Source organism: Ambystoma mexicanum, chromosome 3q (genome assembly GCF_040938575.1).
Source record: "Ambystoma mexicanum isolate Mex_15411 chromosome 3q, UKY_AmexF1_1, whole genome shotgun sequence".
NCBI lineage: Eukaryota > Metazoa > Chordata > Amphibia > Caudata > Ambystomatidae > Ambystoma > Ambystoma mexicanum.
In genome coordinates, this window is record NC_090926.1 from 1,213,233,510 (window position 1) to 1,213,250,387 (window position 16,878).

The following is a 16,878-nucleotide window of genomic DNA, read 5'->3' on the forward strand; positions in this document are numbered from 1 at the left end:
CAGCCCGGCTTATTTTAGGAGGTAGAGAAGTCTGTCGAATCATTGTAGTACGCACATGGTCCAAAGAAACACCGTCACACTATGTATTGTAAAAATAAAGGGTTTATTTAACTACAAGCAGACCAAGTTAAATCTTGGGTAAATAAGTACCATCACATTATACATAAACAAATTATCAAAACACACTATGCTTGCAGGTACACAGACCAACGCATATAAACCTAATTTGTAGTTCTAGGGAAGTCCAAACCAAAAGTTACTTTTTGATTACTTGCAGTAATAAAGGGTAGCAGACCCTAGCAGTTGTACTGTGATGCTGAGCAAGAAATCGCATAGTAATTCAACTGGACAATATACTTTACTGATCTAGTGAAACAAAGATTCTGGGAACAGTATCAACCTTTAATTAAGTTTATACTCAAGATAAGTAAACCCTTTTGATGTAATATTCAATTAGTTGCTTTTCAATTCAGACACACAGCTTATTCAAGGTAAGTAAATCCTATATATACTTTTCAGAATGACTGAACATATCGACGTTAAGTAATAATTGTCACTATTCACTCTGACAGTTCAAAGTTACCAACTAACTCTTTTACAAGTAAGTACTTGTTCTACTTTTCAAGGCAGACCTTTTAAATTATCTAGCCCTTCCTAGTTCCAGTATGCAAATTCTCTCCGAAGCAGAAGAGGGGCCCTAGTGGTCTAGGAGCCAGCGGTAGGCGGGGAGAGAGGGCTCAGTTGCAGGCAAAGTCAGAGGTCCTGAGGAAGACTGGGCAAACGACTAAGTTCATTTTGAAAGTTAGTTACGGTCCAGGGACTTTGGAGAAGACACCTTAGGAGGTTTCCAGCAGTGGGCCTGGGTGAACTGGACAAGCGACCTCCCAATGACAGCACCCCAAGGAGACACATGAATCACAAGAGACTGAAGGCAAGTAAATACCCCAGCCAACACAGTACCTCAGCACAGAATAAGTGTTTCAGCAGGAAGACTTCAGGATATGCAGCCACAAATCTGGTAGATGGATTACTTTGTCTAGAACATGGAAGACAAGACTTTGGAAAGACTTTTGCAGCAGGGATCATGGAAGAAGGCTCCAGGCAAGAGTATCCTCGCAGCTGGATGCAGCTCTGTGGGTTTGGCGTCTTTTGAGGAGCACAGAAGAAGGCATATCGCAGGTCGGAATCTCGTCGTTTGCAAAGTCCAGCACCATCGTGAGGGGACTTTTCGCACTCAAATCACGATCTCTTGTGGTCCAACAGGATGCCCCCAAAGTTTCAGCAAGTTTCGGAAGACTGTGCACCGCACAATGGTTGGAGGTCCAGGGTATTGGGGTATTGCAGCCCCGCAAGGTCGCAGCACGACATGGAATGGCTGAAAATGCTGGTCTTCTTGAATCAAGTGCTTCTCGCTAGCCTCGGGGTCGTCGTTTCCAGAGTCACCAGGTCAATTGGAAGAAAGGGTAACCGCATGCTCTGGTTCAACAGCAGGCTCTCCGGTCGCTGGAAATAGTCTTGCCGTGTTTATTTCATCATCCTCTTCGATGTTGGTTCCAGTGGTCGACTGCCTCTTCAGCTTCCAGGATCAGACTTATACAGGAACCCAGCCAATCAACCAACCATGCAACTTTCAAACTTTGGGGGGGGGGGTTGGCAGTCCTTTCAGGACAGCCGGCCTCCCAGTTTGAACTAGATTCTCGCCGTCAGGCTGGAAGACGAAGGGCTGCAGAGTTTTGGACTCCTCCCTCGCTTTCTGCCTTCACAGACACTCTGGAGCCTGGGCGGGGTATCCACAGGATTCCTGCCGAAAATAAAGTTAACACAAAGGATTTTCCCACCCTGCAGGCCAGGGGAAAGAACAAGAAAGAACAAGGAATGCTAAAATGGCAAAAAAAGAAGTAGGGCTATTTTGGGGAAAATGAGCACCCATGGGTGCCTTTACCGGGGGCTGTAGAAACGGCACTTCCTATTGGTGCACCAACTTAATAAAAGGTTTCACTGCCACAAGTCCTTGAAGGTAATTTTGTTGAGACGGGGGGGGGGGGGGGGGGATACCTAGTATCTGTTACATTTAGAATGTGAAAGGGGATACCCAGTATCTCCCCAGAACTCCGAATAAGGTTGGTGGTTGCTAGTCTCGCCTCATAAAATGTAAAAGGATCCAAGTGTCTACCTTTGGGAACTATAGTTCTCTCAAGGTTAGGCAGTATGTGCGCTGTGGATTTACCCATTCTCCCACTTCCGGCCTGGATCCCGCCTCCCTCCCCGGATTGGCTCATCTGCGAGCCGTTTGTCTTGTGAGGTTGTAGGCCCGCCCGGCAAAAACCCCAGCACTTTGCTGGTGGATTAAAGGTGAGTTTGGGGGGGAGGGGTGGCGGGCAGCTTGGTGCTCCGGTATACATTTTCAATGTTTTGGACCATATTTGGGGTTGAAATGCGCTCCGTTCGCTGTGGATTCATCGCTTTCTGCTCCGGCCTGGTGTCCATTACTCCCTCCCGCCACCACCCCTCATTGGCTCTATCGCTGCATTTAGCGCACCCTCCTAGGGCGGCCATCTGCCCGGCAGCCACATCGGCGAAGGGCCTTGAGGCAAAGGGCGGCTCCTACAGTAGTGGCTCCAGACGGTGTCTGCCGGTGTCAGCAGGGGAGGCGAGCAGCCAGCCGTCAACCAGCAGCAACCATCAAGGTAGGTGTGGCCTGGGTGGGCAGTAGCGCATTCACCCTAGTCCAGAAGCCCTGCTACTCCACCTACCCTCAGAACATAGCTTGCCAGGATGTTGATACTAACCAGCTCAACAACTAGACAGGATTGTGAATATTGGCCAGTGCCTCATTTAGTTTTGATTTGTTTATTTATGTAGCGCGCAAAACCCAAAGGTATCTAGGTGCTTGTACTTAAAAAATTAATTGCACTTCTTCGGGTTACAGAGAGGAAGCGAATGACGTGATTACAACATAGAGGAACATGCATCGGTCATACGCAAAGTGCCGAAAAGAGTTGGGGGTGAGCAAATACATTGAGCCTAACCCCATGTTGCAGGGTCGCAGCAACACACAAATACACGAGTCAAGTTAGGCAGGAAATTGCATGGAGCCTACCCCATGTTGCAGGGAACCTATTTTTTGGTTTCTTAATCGCCCCTCAAGGGCGGATTTCGTTGAGTTTCTTCGTGGAGGCTTCCAGAAGAATCTTCAGGCCGACGCCGCATTGACAATGTCGGACGGGAAGAGTGGTCCACCCTCTCTTCAGGATCTGCTCCAACTGCGGCCTACAGAATGTTTTCACGGAGGACAAGCATTCTCAGTGCCTTTACTACGCACAAGGGAGAAAATTGTGCATTCTGCCATGAATTCACACTGCCCACTTTGAAGGATCGGCATAGGCGGCTGAATGAGTGGCTGCAGACCAAGGCCTCTATGCTGGGTGAATCCCAGGAACATGCCGGGAAAGCTGAGCAGGCTTCGAGGGCGCCCATCCCTCAGGGGTATAACAAAAGGCTAAGCATTGCGAGTCTGCTTCCGCCGAGAGCACTGTTGCGGCGGGCTCCTCGGCGGACAGGGTGCATTCGGCATCTCCTGCTGCACCCATCTCCAGCCAGCACTCCGGATCGTCATCCAAGAAGAAGTTGGATGACCGGGGCAAGCTGAACTTGGCTCCGGAACAAGCCAAGGAGAGGTCCAAGCAAGGTACGGCGTCCTACCCGCGACAGAGAAGGCCCCGAAGGAAAAGGCCAAGCGGCAGAAAGGCCAAGCAGGACAAGGGTCCTGCCCATGAAGGCCCCGGAACACCACACAAAGACGGCTCCCTCAAGGTGGTGGAAGCGTCCCTCTCGAAGGCCGCGGACGGCAAGAGTTTCCCTCCGACCCAGGAGGGAAGCGGCATTCCAGCCCATTGAGAATACCCCCGGAGAAGATGCCTGTCGTCTCCCCGAAACCATCCCTTTGGACGCGAACAAAGTGGGGAGGCAGTGAAGTCCTCCAGGGCACGGATGTCTCCTCTGCGGAGGATGAGGAACTTCTCTCCCTCTCCTCTTCCCCCGCCCCCACCCCATCCAGGAGGTCGGCGACAATGAGGGAAACGACGAGGGCGCCGACAAAGGAGACTATGAGGATACCATTGAGGAAGATGGGATCCACTGGGCAAAACGCCAGATCCTGCGGCCCTGCACTGCAGCTGCCCCCAGAGATCTGTCAACAATTCTGCAAACCCTCCATACCCTTGTATCGGAGATACAGATGAGTATTCCGATGATATTGCTTCCCGTTCCCCCAGCGGCCCCAGTGTTGTCCACTCCGCTGACGGAGAGACACCCTATGCCTCTTTGCCACCGGTCGCCTCCTTCCCCTGCACCTCCTGCTGATCAGACTGGGTCGGACACAGCGATAACTGGCACGGACGATGGTGGCGGTATGAGGTCCTTTCTGTCGCCTCATCCCAGATCATCTCTGGCGGACGTGATTGGCTCGTTCCATGCAATGATTTCCAAGGCTATGGAGCTCTTCCAGCTCGCTCCTGAGGAGAAGTAGGAAGGTTTCTTATGCCAGCACCACGTGACAAAAGAGAAAGACCATCCTGTCGGTCCCACTCTTGGATGATATTTGGGACGAAGCACTTGCGCTCATGAAGAACCCGTTCACGGCACCAGCGAAGCGGGACTGCTTTGAGAAGAAATATAGGGTCCCGGACTCTGCGCCCAATTGCTTGCAGGCCGCACCGTTGCCGGATTCGGTGGTATCCGCAGCAACCAAGAAGAAGTCAGCTGGTTCTTAATCTTCGGCAACTTCCATCTGCCCCCCTGGACATCGAGGGGAAGAAGTTGGACGCAATGGTGTGACGAGTGATCTACTCTGCAGCGACGACCATGAAAGCTGCCAATGCCCACGCTATCGTATCGCGCTACTACCAGGAGCTGTGGTTCAAGCTTGCGCCTTTGCTCGACTTCTGCCCCGACGGCAAGAGGTCAGAAGTGTTGCAAGGGATCCACGTCTACCCTTACTTGGATGACTGGCTCATCCGGGCCAGCTCACGGAGCATCACCGTCGACCACGCAACAAGGACCGTCCGCCTACTGACGGATCGGAGGTTCTCAGTGAACTATGCAAAGTCCTTCTTGACTCCATCGCAGGACGCGCTATTCCTGGTATTATGCCTGGCGTCACCATCTGAGGAGAGGGTAGCGGCCATCCTGGGCAAGGTGCAATGGCTGCCCACTCTGAAGATCGCCACGGTGAGGGCCATCAAGTCGCTACTCGGCATGATGTCATGCATTTACCTCATCCGACTCTGCAGGTTACGGATGCGCCCACTGCATGAGTTTCTCGGACGCCCGTTGGAATCAAGTGTCCAGAAGCCTCCAGGACAAGATCGCTCTCGGCGAGGGATTCTGTCTGGCGATAAGGTGGTGAGGTGTGTGTTCTCATCTGTCCAAAAGGCGTGGATTTCCAGGTCCCAGAACACCAGGAGACTGTATCGACGGACGCTTCCCTGGTGGGATGGGAAGCCCACACCGGAAGTCTTCACGCCAGAGTCCTGTGGCTGCCAGAGGAGAAGACATTGCACATCATTCAACGTTCTGGAGTTACGGGCAGTGTTTTGGACCATCTAATTATTCCTGCTGTCCCTCAAATGCAAAGTGGTGCGGTTCTTCACAGGCAATACCACCACAATGTTTTACATCGGGAAACTGGGTCACAAGGTCCCCGGCGCTCTTCAAAGAGGCGCAGGACCTGTGGCATTGGGCCGTCAACGTGGGGATGTTCCTCATTTCGTTTCATCTGGCCGGAGTAAAAAAAACGCGGTCGCCGATTCTCTGAGCAGAGAAAGTGGGAGCTTCGGCAGGTCCTAGTGGAAAGTCTGTTCCTCAGATGGGGCAATCCCCAGATCGACTTGTTTGCAAAGGTGATTAACACCAAGTGCCAGAGGTTTACAAGCAGGTTTCCCCAGCGGGGGAGCATGGAGGACGCATTCTCATTCCCTTGGGAAGGCCTCTTTCTGTATGCCTTCCATCTTTTGCCGCTGTTACTTAGTCATCAGTCAACTCAAACAGTGCCAGTGCTGGATGATTCTCGTCGCTCTGGCGTGGCTGAGGCAGATCTGGTTCCCGGACCTTCTCAGCATGTCAGCGTCACCACCAGTCAAGCTGCCGGTCACGAATCTTTACGCCAAGGAAGGAGGCGCCATTCTTCACCACGATCCAGGGTCTCTGAACCTGAAGGCCTGGCTCCTGCAGCGCTAGAAAACGGTGGCTATGACCTCCCGGCAGACTGCAAGAAAGATCTCGCTAAGGCAAGATCATAGTCTACTTTGAAATGCTACGGGCTCAAGTGGAAGAGATTTGCTATTTGGTGCAGTTTCCAGAAGATCGACCCTTTGAGGATCAAGACCCCGCATGTACTTCCATATTTGCTGTCGTGGCCAAATCGGGGTTGGCCCACTCTTCCATCAAGGTTCATCTGGCGGGTATCTCCCGCTACACCAGATCCCCAGGACGACCATCCTTGTGGTTGCACCGATTGCTTAAGGAATTTGTCAAATAACTATTCCTTTGTGACCCACCAGTGAAGACTCTGGCCCCGGCGTGGGAGCTTAATGTGGGGCTTACTAGGCTCATGGGTCCACCCTTCAAGCCGCTGCATTCTGCATCACTCATGTTTTTGTCATGGAAAACAGCTTTTCTAATGGCCATTACCCGCATGATGAGTGGGGAGATCAGGCCCTCTCCTGTAAACCACCTTACTTGACCTTCACGAGACGAGGGTGGAGCTGTGGACGCACCCCTCCTTCATGCCCAAGGTGCCGTCAGACTTCCATGTAAATGAGCCCTTGGTGTTGCCTGTGTTTTTTCCGACGCCTTTGTCGCCGGCTGAAAGGACTTTGCACTCGCTGCATGTGGCTAGAGCGCTGAAGTTTTATGTGGCCTGCACAAAGAGTTTCCGGAAAACCTCTCCGCTCTTTGTGAACTTTGGTCCTGTGAACCATGGAAAGGCCCTGTCCAAGGCTTCCATTTCCAGGTGGCTCTCTGGCTGTATCACCCACTCTCACCAGTTGGCGAACCAACCGCTGCCTGGCCGTCCGAGAGCCCATTCCACCAGGGCGATCGCTGCTAGAACGGCGTTCCTGTCTGGTGTGCCCCTGCTGGACATCTGCAGGACTTCTACGTGGAGATCGAGGCATACCTTCACAAAGTTCTACTGCGTCGACGGGGATTAGTCCAGAGTCGGCCAAGCAGTGCTGCGCAACCTGTTTGCTTGAAGATGAGCCTGATGAGGAGGTAAGAGATGCTATTTTGAGCCTTGCCAACTCCCGTGGTTGTGCATGTGTGTACTGCTATGACTTCTTTATTCATGAGCCTGTGAATCCATGCCAGACCCCATGCTGGAGAAAGAACAAGTTACTTACATGTAACTGTTGTTTTCCAGCATGGGTCTGGCATGGATTCACATTCGAACCCTCCCGCCTACCCCTGTGCGGCTCTTCTCTTGGTCCTACTGCCACTTTCCATGCTACCAAATCTGAAGACGGCTGCCAGAGGAGAGGGGGCTTAGGTAGAGGGCAGTCATTGGATGGGGGCAGTATGACTGAGCTCCAGAGCTCAGTGATTGGTTGCTAGGCGAAAGACAGTTCAGAAATGAAACTGATTTGTACTTTTACTGAGGATTCCCAGCCTGACGACGGGGAATATTCATGAGCATGTGAATCCATGCCAGACCCATGCCGGAGAACAACGGTTACAGGTAAGTAACTTGTTCCTTAGTTCATGAACGTACATGATAGTTGTGCGACAACCTACCTGAGGTGTTCCTTGCTTATAATGTATGTTGGGCAAGATTGTATGTAGTAACCCTGTGGGAGACTGCACCAGCCTTGTTTTCTTGGCAATAGATGCCCAACTATTGGAATAGGTGTATACTACACAAGTTGGTGGTGTGACTGAGCAGCCAGACTTATCTTAAGAAGGGTAATTGTGAGCTGTAGAGATGCAACATAGAGATTCAGTTACAAATATCCAAATAACACTTCTACTCAAGGTTGTCTTGTAAAATAAGGATTTACTGAACAGTCCTTTTTTAAATGAGCTTTCTTTAGAAAGGGCAAGGTGCAACAATAAATATACTTCAAATACACTTCCTCAGATAAGTAGGTGGCCTTTTGGGATGACTCATGGACACTTCCTACACCCTGAGGTGACTTCAATTCCTAGGACACTGTGGACATTGATATATCACTTTTGACACTTAAATGCAATACTGAGTTTGTGGCAAAGGAAAAAGGTTGTGGTTGGAAACTAAGGTTAACAAGTTTTCTGAACTGGTAACTACTTTACAATCCCCCATTGAAGTATGGGATAACTTTTGCCCAGCAATACAAGTAACTTATGTACCACCTATGAGGGATAGTTGAACGCAAAAGTCAATGGGTCAGCAGAGGCTACAGAGAGCCAAGACAGCCAGTGTCAATCGAACAGAGTCTAGGAGAGCTGAGGCACTTTTGTGATATAAGTATTGCACAATGTTAAATAGAGTTTGTCAGACAAGATCACTGTTAGGCCACAACATGTAAGACTTGTGGAAGCAAAGCTGCAAGCAACTTTGCAGAAAAAGCAGCTACTGTAAGTCTCCAGTGAGACAGACAAGCTACAAACCAAAACATGTAAGTACCCCTTTAGTTAAGACCGTACCTTAGGTTGGAAGAAGAGGTTCCAGCTGGCTTTTGTTCCTGTTGCAGTCCTGCAGATCCTGGGTTCCTGGGCCTCAGTTGTGAGGACGAGAGGGAGGAAGTTTGGGTGCCCATTCACTGCGGTTTGAAGGTCAGCGGCAGCAATGGGTTCTTTACAATTCAGTAGCACTTCGTGGTTTCAGCTACCGGTCAATATCACCACCGCGGATCTCTGACACTTGATGGGCTTCCCTCGCTTCTGGAGTGCAGCACTCTGGTGAGGTGCCTCAGGCTTGGGTAGTCTTACTTCAGGAGGGTCCTCCGGATCATCGTGGAGTCCTGGTCCGGCTTAAAGACGATTCAATCGATTCTGGGTTTCCTGGCACTCGGTGTCAGCAGCTGCGAAGAAGTACAGCCAGCAGGGAGAGGTTTTCCAGAAAAGTTAATCTTGGCGTTGATTGGTCCCACCAGCCGAGGGGAGAAGTCTTCCGTTCTGGGCTTCTCTAGTCAATGCACAATTTGGAGCTTCAGCAGGGCTTCACCGGACAACCCAACGGACCAGGAGGGTGCAGCAAGCTTCTTTTCCAGTTTTTCTTCTGATTCTTCCTCCAGTGGTCGACTCGGCCTTCTGTCCAAAAGACCTCGCCTTTTGTGCAGGTTTCTCCCATTCATTCGCAGCCTAGCTGTCCTCACGCATCAGGGTGGCTGTCCTGCAAGGACACTCAGCCAGCCAATTACCTTTTGGGTGCATTCCTGTAACCAAGGAGACTAAGCACATGTAGTTTCTGGGATCTCCCTCGCTTCCTGCCCTTCCAGGCACGCTGGAGCCAGAGGCAGGTTTCAGCACTGAGGCCCGCCAAAGACAAAATGAACAAAGTGACCAAACCTGGTTTGGTGCGCAGAGTAAACCCCAAGAAAGACCTTGCGAGCAAGAAATGGCGAAAAAAGAAGACTAGGGCCATTTAGACAAAATGGGCACCCATGGGTGCCATACTGCAGCTGAGGAATCAGCCTGTGGGGAAAAATGCACAATGGTAGGAAAATTAAACCACTGCCACCAGCCAGTACTTGTGGTGAGGGTAACATAAAAATGTTACATAAGTAAGTAGACAGAGGGGCTACTGAGTAACTCCCCCCAGCACTCCACATAAGATGGTGTATGCTGGGTCTACAAAGAGAAAAAGGTAAGTAAAGTCTATTTCACTTTACTACTCTTGGAAATAGTAGTTAATCCAAGAGAAGGTATGTTTAACCTAATGAGAAATCCAAAGGACTTCTATGTGACACTGCACTGGGGGTACTGTGTGTCACAATGCCTATGGAGTTTGTCGGACTCCAAAAACAAAGGGAATACAGAATCCAAATCGGATAACATTTGGGTGAGTGAGAAAATGGCTCACTCGCTTCGCTGCAAGGTTACAATTAAAAAGTCCTAAAGTCCAGCAAAAGAGCTTGGGGTCTCTAAGGTGGGAGGAATTTAGCACTGTAATGAGAAGTGTGTGTCTCTGTGCGTCCGTCCGTCCAGAAAACTCCCACATGCTATCCTACCCTGATTAGTTTGGCTGGACATCAGTGTCTTCTCCTTGTTCACAATAATAGGGCGGCCTTGCAGAATTTACCCCAGGTTGGATATTGGAAATCCCTCTTAAAGGGTTCACTCAAAAAAATGGTATGTTTTAAAAAGATGGACCATAATCAAAAATATATAATATATATATATATATATATATTTTTTTTGTGAAAGTTCCTATGTAAACTTTTGGGGAAATGAGGCTCAAAGTTTTGATATGGAGCATCCATTTTGTGAAGTGAAGGAGCCTCCTCCGTTCATGTTCTACTTTTGCAGCACTAATCAAGCAAAAGGCCCCTACTGGGAGCTTTTGCTTACTGCTGCAGGACAGCAGAGCTTAACACGAAGAGAGGAGGCCGCCACAGAATTCATAATTGCCTTGACTTTGTTTTGTTTCCTGTGCTCCCAAGTCCAGGGAGCACAGAAACCGTAAAATGAAAGGCACCGCAATTATAAATCCTTCGTCGGCCGCCGGCAGAGTCTTCATAATTGCTGTGACTTTCTTTTTATGTTTCCCGAGTATGGGAAACTGAAAAAAACAAAAGTACCGGAATTTATGAATACTGTGAAGCACATCGCTGAGCAGCGTGGTACTTGGAACTGCCGTGCCTTTCGCTTTAAGTCTCCTGAGCTCCCCCGACACAGGGGGGCACGGGAGACTTAACGAAAGGCACTGCAATTATAAATAAAAACGATGCACGCTGATCACGGCGTGGTACTTATAATTGCCATGACATTTTTTGTTTTAAGACTCCCGGCCTCTGCGGGTGCCCAGGAGAAGCAGGAAAAGAAGAATAAAAAGAAAGCAAGGGGAGGTGGCGGCACTCGCCAGCAGAAGAGCCTGACGCCATGCTCTGCTCTCAGGCAGTAATGAGCAAAAGCTCCCAGTTAGGGGCTTTTTCTTGATTAGTGCCGCGAGAGCAGAGCTGAACATGAACAGAGGGGGCTGCTTCATGTCACAAAATGGCGGCCTCATAGTGTTTAGAAAAAAACACATTTCCAGCACATTTTACATAGGAACGTTTTGTAAAAATATTTTTCATTATGGCCCATCTTTTTAAACGACATTTTTGAGTGAACCACCCCTTTAACAGGTGGCCTCAGAGGGACACTGGGCTATGCATAAAGATGAGAACAAGGGGGAGGGACCATCAACATTCTACGTACCTACCAGAAGTGCTTCAGCTCATACAGACTTTTGCCCATTGACTCTGGCCTAACCTGTTGCACTGAATGACTCTGCTTAGGGGAGCCAAAAGTATTTGCCTGCTTAAGAATATTTGTGTTCTCGTTTGTTCTAATAATTTTTCCTTTCACCAATTCCTTAGAATGTTCTAAATGCAGCAGCAAGATATTAATGTCCCCAGCACCCTAGCTATTGAAGTCACCTGAGGGTGTAGGTTGTGACTGTGGGCCATCCTAAATGGGTCTTTACTGATTTAGAAACTAAGAGTGTGTAGTTTTGGAGTGTATTTGTGTGTTGCTTTTATATTGCACCCTTCTGTAGAAGGCTTATTCTAACTGACTGATAAATGCATTAATAATTGTTTATTCAAGAAACCTTGTGTGTAAGTGTTTATTTGAATACTTGTCACTGTGAATCTCTGTAATTCCCCTACAGCTCACATTGACTCCTTGAGATGAGCCTGGCTGCTCAACACGCTACCAGCCTGTGCAGTACAGACTTATACCAAAGGTTGGGTTCCTATTGCCAGGAGGTCAGGGTTGTTGTAGTGCACCCAAAGGGTACTGCATACAATCTTGCCTAACGCAAACATTTTCCTTTTTGCTGACTGCATTAACAAGGTTAGCCAATTGTGTTGATCGCTGTATTGGATACTCCACTTATTTCCCCCTTGTGGACAGCAGTGTGGCCTCTTATGCATTGAGACATTTTGGTATTGGCATGCATGGAAACTTACACTACCGGACAGTAGTTTTACATTATGGAATGTGTGCATTAGTACAGCAAATATTCATATTGCTAAGAAACGGAGAGCTAGGGCAGGCAGAGGTTCAAGCATGGCCCTGTGTTGTGTGCTAGCCCATGATTCTCACTACTGCCTATCGTGTGAGCCTAGTTTCTCATGGCGTCTACAAAGCTACTTTTTTCTTGTTTGAAAAGGCTCTACACTTTTGATTATTAAGAAGGCTCTCTGCTCTCTCTCCACTGCTAAATAGAAGTTGTGAAAATACTGAGGAAAAAATGCTAGAATATTTATTTCTCCTTACGCTCCACCCCCCCCGTCATATGTTCATGTCTGTTTTTTTTGTTCATCTTTCAGACAGCAGACCAGCAGTACATGGAAGCGTTCAATGATGAACTGGAGTCCTTCAAAGAGCGAGTGAGAGGGCGCGCCAAGGTCCGTATTGAAAAGGCACTCAAAGAGTATGAAGAAGAGGAACGGAAAAAGCGACTAGGACCTGGGGGTCTTGATCCCGTGGAAGTCTACGAGACCCTGCCTCCTGTGAGTAAATATTGCAATTGTTTCAGGCAGGGTGATCTCCTCAACCATCTGATTTAGCATTTTCCCTGCAAAAAGTCCTTTGAAACACCTCTGCCAGTCACATGAACTAATGGATGAACATGGCTTACCGGTGGGGAAGAAGGGAGGTCAAGCAGGCTTTGGAGAGTCACTAAGCTTGTATGTTTCCCTGCACCATTCTAAATATTTTGTTTGTTTAGTAATTTATGGTGCACCTAACAAAGGAATGTTACGGACAGACTCTGCTGCATCTGGGCGCTTATGAAATAAATAGGAACTTTCTGAGTTGGTGGGCTGAATTGTTGTGTTAATGAACTGCTAGTTAAGATACAAGCACTGTTTTTAAGATGTTTCCCAAAGGATGCATGATTGTTTATGGATCGTAGTGATAAAGGAAGGTGGCTCTACATTTTTGTGCAGAGCACTGAGAAACTCTGGTCACCAAGTGGAACAGTGGCTTTCCGGAGTAAGTAGAGAAGCATTCGAAGATCCAAGCAGGCGGGATGGGTTATACAAGTGAATGTATTGAGCAAGGTAGGGTGGGGCCAATCTATGCACGTATTTATTATAATAATTATCATTGTTTTTTTATAATGAGCTTAATACTGAAGAACTTTCTAATCGCGGACCCGGGATTCGAACCTGTGTTGCTCTCCATCGTCTTGCTTCCAAGACAAGCGCGTAACCACTGAGCTGTACTACCCGTTCGCAGGACCTTGAATTGGATTCGAGTTTCTTTAGGGAGCCAGTGATGGCTGCAGAGATTTGGGAATCTCTAGACCGTCTTGGAATTATTCGTACCGCTGTATTTTGGGCGATCTGTAGGTGATGAAGCATGTATTTGGGAAGGCCTGCGTAAAGTGCATTTTCATAGTCGAGCCTGAAGTCAACCAGGGCCCCAACCACACCAGCATGGTTCGACTGTGGGAGATGAGGCAGTGTGTGCCAAAGAAGACGAATGCTCAAAGCGCATCTGACGCTTTTGTTAATTTGCTTAGATAAGGACATCTTGGTCCATAAACATCTGAGTTCATAAACAGTAATCCTGATCGAGATTGTTTGAGTAGAATAGAAGATGTTTTGGGCCTGGAAGTATCAACTTTATGTTAGATGGGTTAAGTTGGAGCTGTGTTTGCAGGTTATGAAGTTGACCATAGTAGTCGGCATGCACCAAGAAAGAATGGTCTTGTTGGCTCTTTCCAGCCCCATCTAACCTATATACATACATTGTTCCTATTGGAAATATTTCTAGCAAAAATAGATCTGCCTTAAACTTTTTGAGCAAAATGTATTCATCAGTTTTTGAATATTGCACAAAAAATGAATTATTTAATGAACATAAAATAACCATGACTAAGTTATACACTAAAAATATAAACTTTAAAGCAATTATTATAAAAAATGTATTGGTGCACTTGACTAATCATAACCTTAAGCACATGTATAAAAAGGAACAGTTAACACAACATCTACATCGTTATCATTCTACAAAGTTAAAAAAAAACTATTTAAAATCTAATCACAATTAAAGACCAATTAATACTCTGTTAAAAATTCACGCCATACATAAAATGTGGCAGCAGTAGTGATAACCAATGAATTGACAGAATAAATAGAACTCCAAAATTGGTCTGGCATGACAAATGCAGTATTGTGTAACAAATCCTGATATCCTTTGGCATAGAGAGATCGTAAACGAAGAAAGAGAAGATTCAAGCTTTGAACCCTCCCGTCCCCCGCACACTGTAAATGTGTTAGATCTACCAACTGCTATAACCTAAAGGTACTGTTTACTGTAGGTAAACAAACAATATTCAAGCAAAGAAAATCAAACAAAACTAGTTTTTTGTAACACACGTAGGTGTATATATTTTGTTTTTTAAATTGCAACTTTAAGTACAAAGACAAATACAAAAACAATCTCAGTATTATTACAAAGAGCAAACGCAAAATGTGAAGTAGTGTTGCCAGTAGTCTGCTTTTGAGTGGAGACGCGTTTCGAGGATGGACACCTCTTTTTCTTAGGCCTAAACAGACTATAAACAGAATGTGTATATTAAAAACGGGGATTTGTCAACATATATTTTTACAGTAATACCTATAAATTCAAAGGAGTTCCAGAAAGAGTTACTTTTTCTAAGGTTTCAACATTAACAGTGCTACTATATTCTCATCCACATTAGTTTTTTTGTTATTTGTTACCTTAAATTAACTCACTGAAATGCCATGATCAAATGACCAAAATGTACATTATATGAACTTGTTTGAAATTCCCTAAGTGCCCACGTGGAGAAAGGAACTACATGGCATTGCCCGTAGACTCGAATAAACCTAGTTACCTGGTAGTGGAAGGTTGAGTGATATAGATTCAGTGTCTGACGTCCTTGAGACAGGGAGGGGTGGTGCATGCAATCGATGCCGGGATTGACTTCGAAAGTGAAGGTGCTGGTGATAACTCAAAATGTGCCTGGAATAGGCAAGCCTAAAGGGGCTAGTTCAATCTGAAAGATGTATGGGTAGAGAAAAGCGACTCGTGTCAAGAGGCGGTCATTCTAAGTAACGCAATAATATAGATTAATTAACGGACAGATTATGCATAATTTATACTAAATTTATGCTGGGTATAAAACCAGTTCAAGTGAACACTAGTCACTTAGCGACTGTCAGCGGTGCTCCAGATAGCACGTAGAACGTAATTTCGCCCAATTGAAAACCATTTCTAAAGAAAACAGAATAGTAGAAAAAAGTTGAAAATACATAAGAGTACAGTGTATAATCTGTCAATACGTGGCTAAAGAACGGGAATGTGCCGTAGAGGTGACAAGAAGGTAAAAGAACTAAGAGAGAGAATACTAATTTACATACCCAAATAGTGGGGAAGACTGGGTATTAGTCCGGTCGACAGACATCCTTGCATGGCGTCAGAGGTGCCATGGTTGAAAATATGCCAAATATAGGCTCGGTCCTAGATCGATAATAGGTATCCAGTTCTAAAGACAGGTAGCAAAGAATAAAGTTTAGTCACGGAGTGCTCCCAACCTATTGCTAAGTTGAGAGTTCCTAATCTAAAGGTCTTTCTGGTTCTAATGCGCTTGTACTAACCTGTTGCTGCAGGACCGGGAGTGCTGTGCAGAATGAGCGTGGAGGCATCGGCGACCGTTACCATGGTAACTAGGTCCGCCTATTTAGAAAGGGAAATACTGAACACTTGAAATGTATAATCCAATAAGGATGCTTAGGTTGCTAAAACTCAAAAAGGGACTAATTCTGTCCACAGGCGAACAGTAAAGCGGCCATATTGGAATATGGTGCGTATGTAAAAAGTCATATATATAACGTAGTGCAGTAGGAAATAGAGAAGATATGTAATCCACTACGAGGTAATAATACCGAGTAGTGCACAAAAATCGAAAGAAAGTATACAAGAATATGAAAATAAACAGTAGTAAATTAGTTGATGACAGAATGCTGATGGTAGGTACAGTGTGGAACAACTCGGTATGGGACTCCGAGTTATTAAGAGGGAAAAGGGACTATAATGGACACTTAAAATTCGAGTCTGCTGGGCAATGGCCAGACAAGTTCCAACAACACCAGGGCCTCAGAGCACATAATCTCTAAGTGAGTGAACAAGCACTCACTCATTTACATATACAGTGGAGATTTTCGAAACTCAGAAAAAACAATATTTATAATTGGAAGGTACACTGTATTTAACCATACATCATTAAAATGTTCTTCAAGTGGATTATTAAATCCTAGGTAGGTTATGAACCTTCGTGGCTTCCCATCACAAAGTTTAGTGAGTTGGTAACACAGGGTTCCAAGTTGGTGTCTCTGGAGAATAAATGCACTATAACGTTTCTTCCCCCGCACATTATTTATGGTCTCGGCGCTATCCCGGTCAGGGAGAATTCTCATTTCTGTGCTAATTCCCTTCAACTTTAGAGACCTCCAGCTCTTTTGCTGAACTTTAGGACTTTTAATTTTGATCCTGAAGTAATACGTGGGACCTTTTTCTCACTCTCATGTATTTTTACCTGAGTTGGTTTTTGTGTTTTCACAGTTTTTGGAGTCTGAAACTCCACAGGCATCTGCTTTTTGTATAGTGACACGTTTCCTTTAGATTTCTGTTAAGGTTTAAATACCTTTTCTTGTGTGAACT

General features: G+C 46.7%; 1 protein-coding gene across 1 annotated transcript in view; it reads left to right on the forward strand.

The window, feature by feature from the left end:
- CDC37 (cell division cycle 37, HSP90 cochaperone) overlaps positions 1-16,878 on the forward strand; it is an 82,130-nt gene that overhangs the window by 25,828 nt on the left and 39,424 nt on the right. Inside the window, exon 6 of the mRNA XM_069604088.1 lies at positions 12,513-12,695. Within this exon, the coding sequence (XP_069460189.1) occupies positions 12,513-12,695 (183 nt within the window). The remainder of the gene's footprint in view (positions 1-12,512; positions 12,696-16,878) is intronic.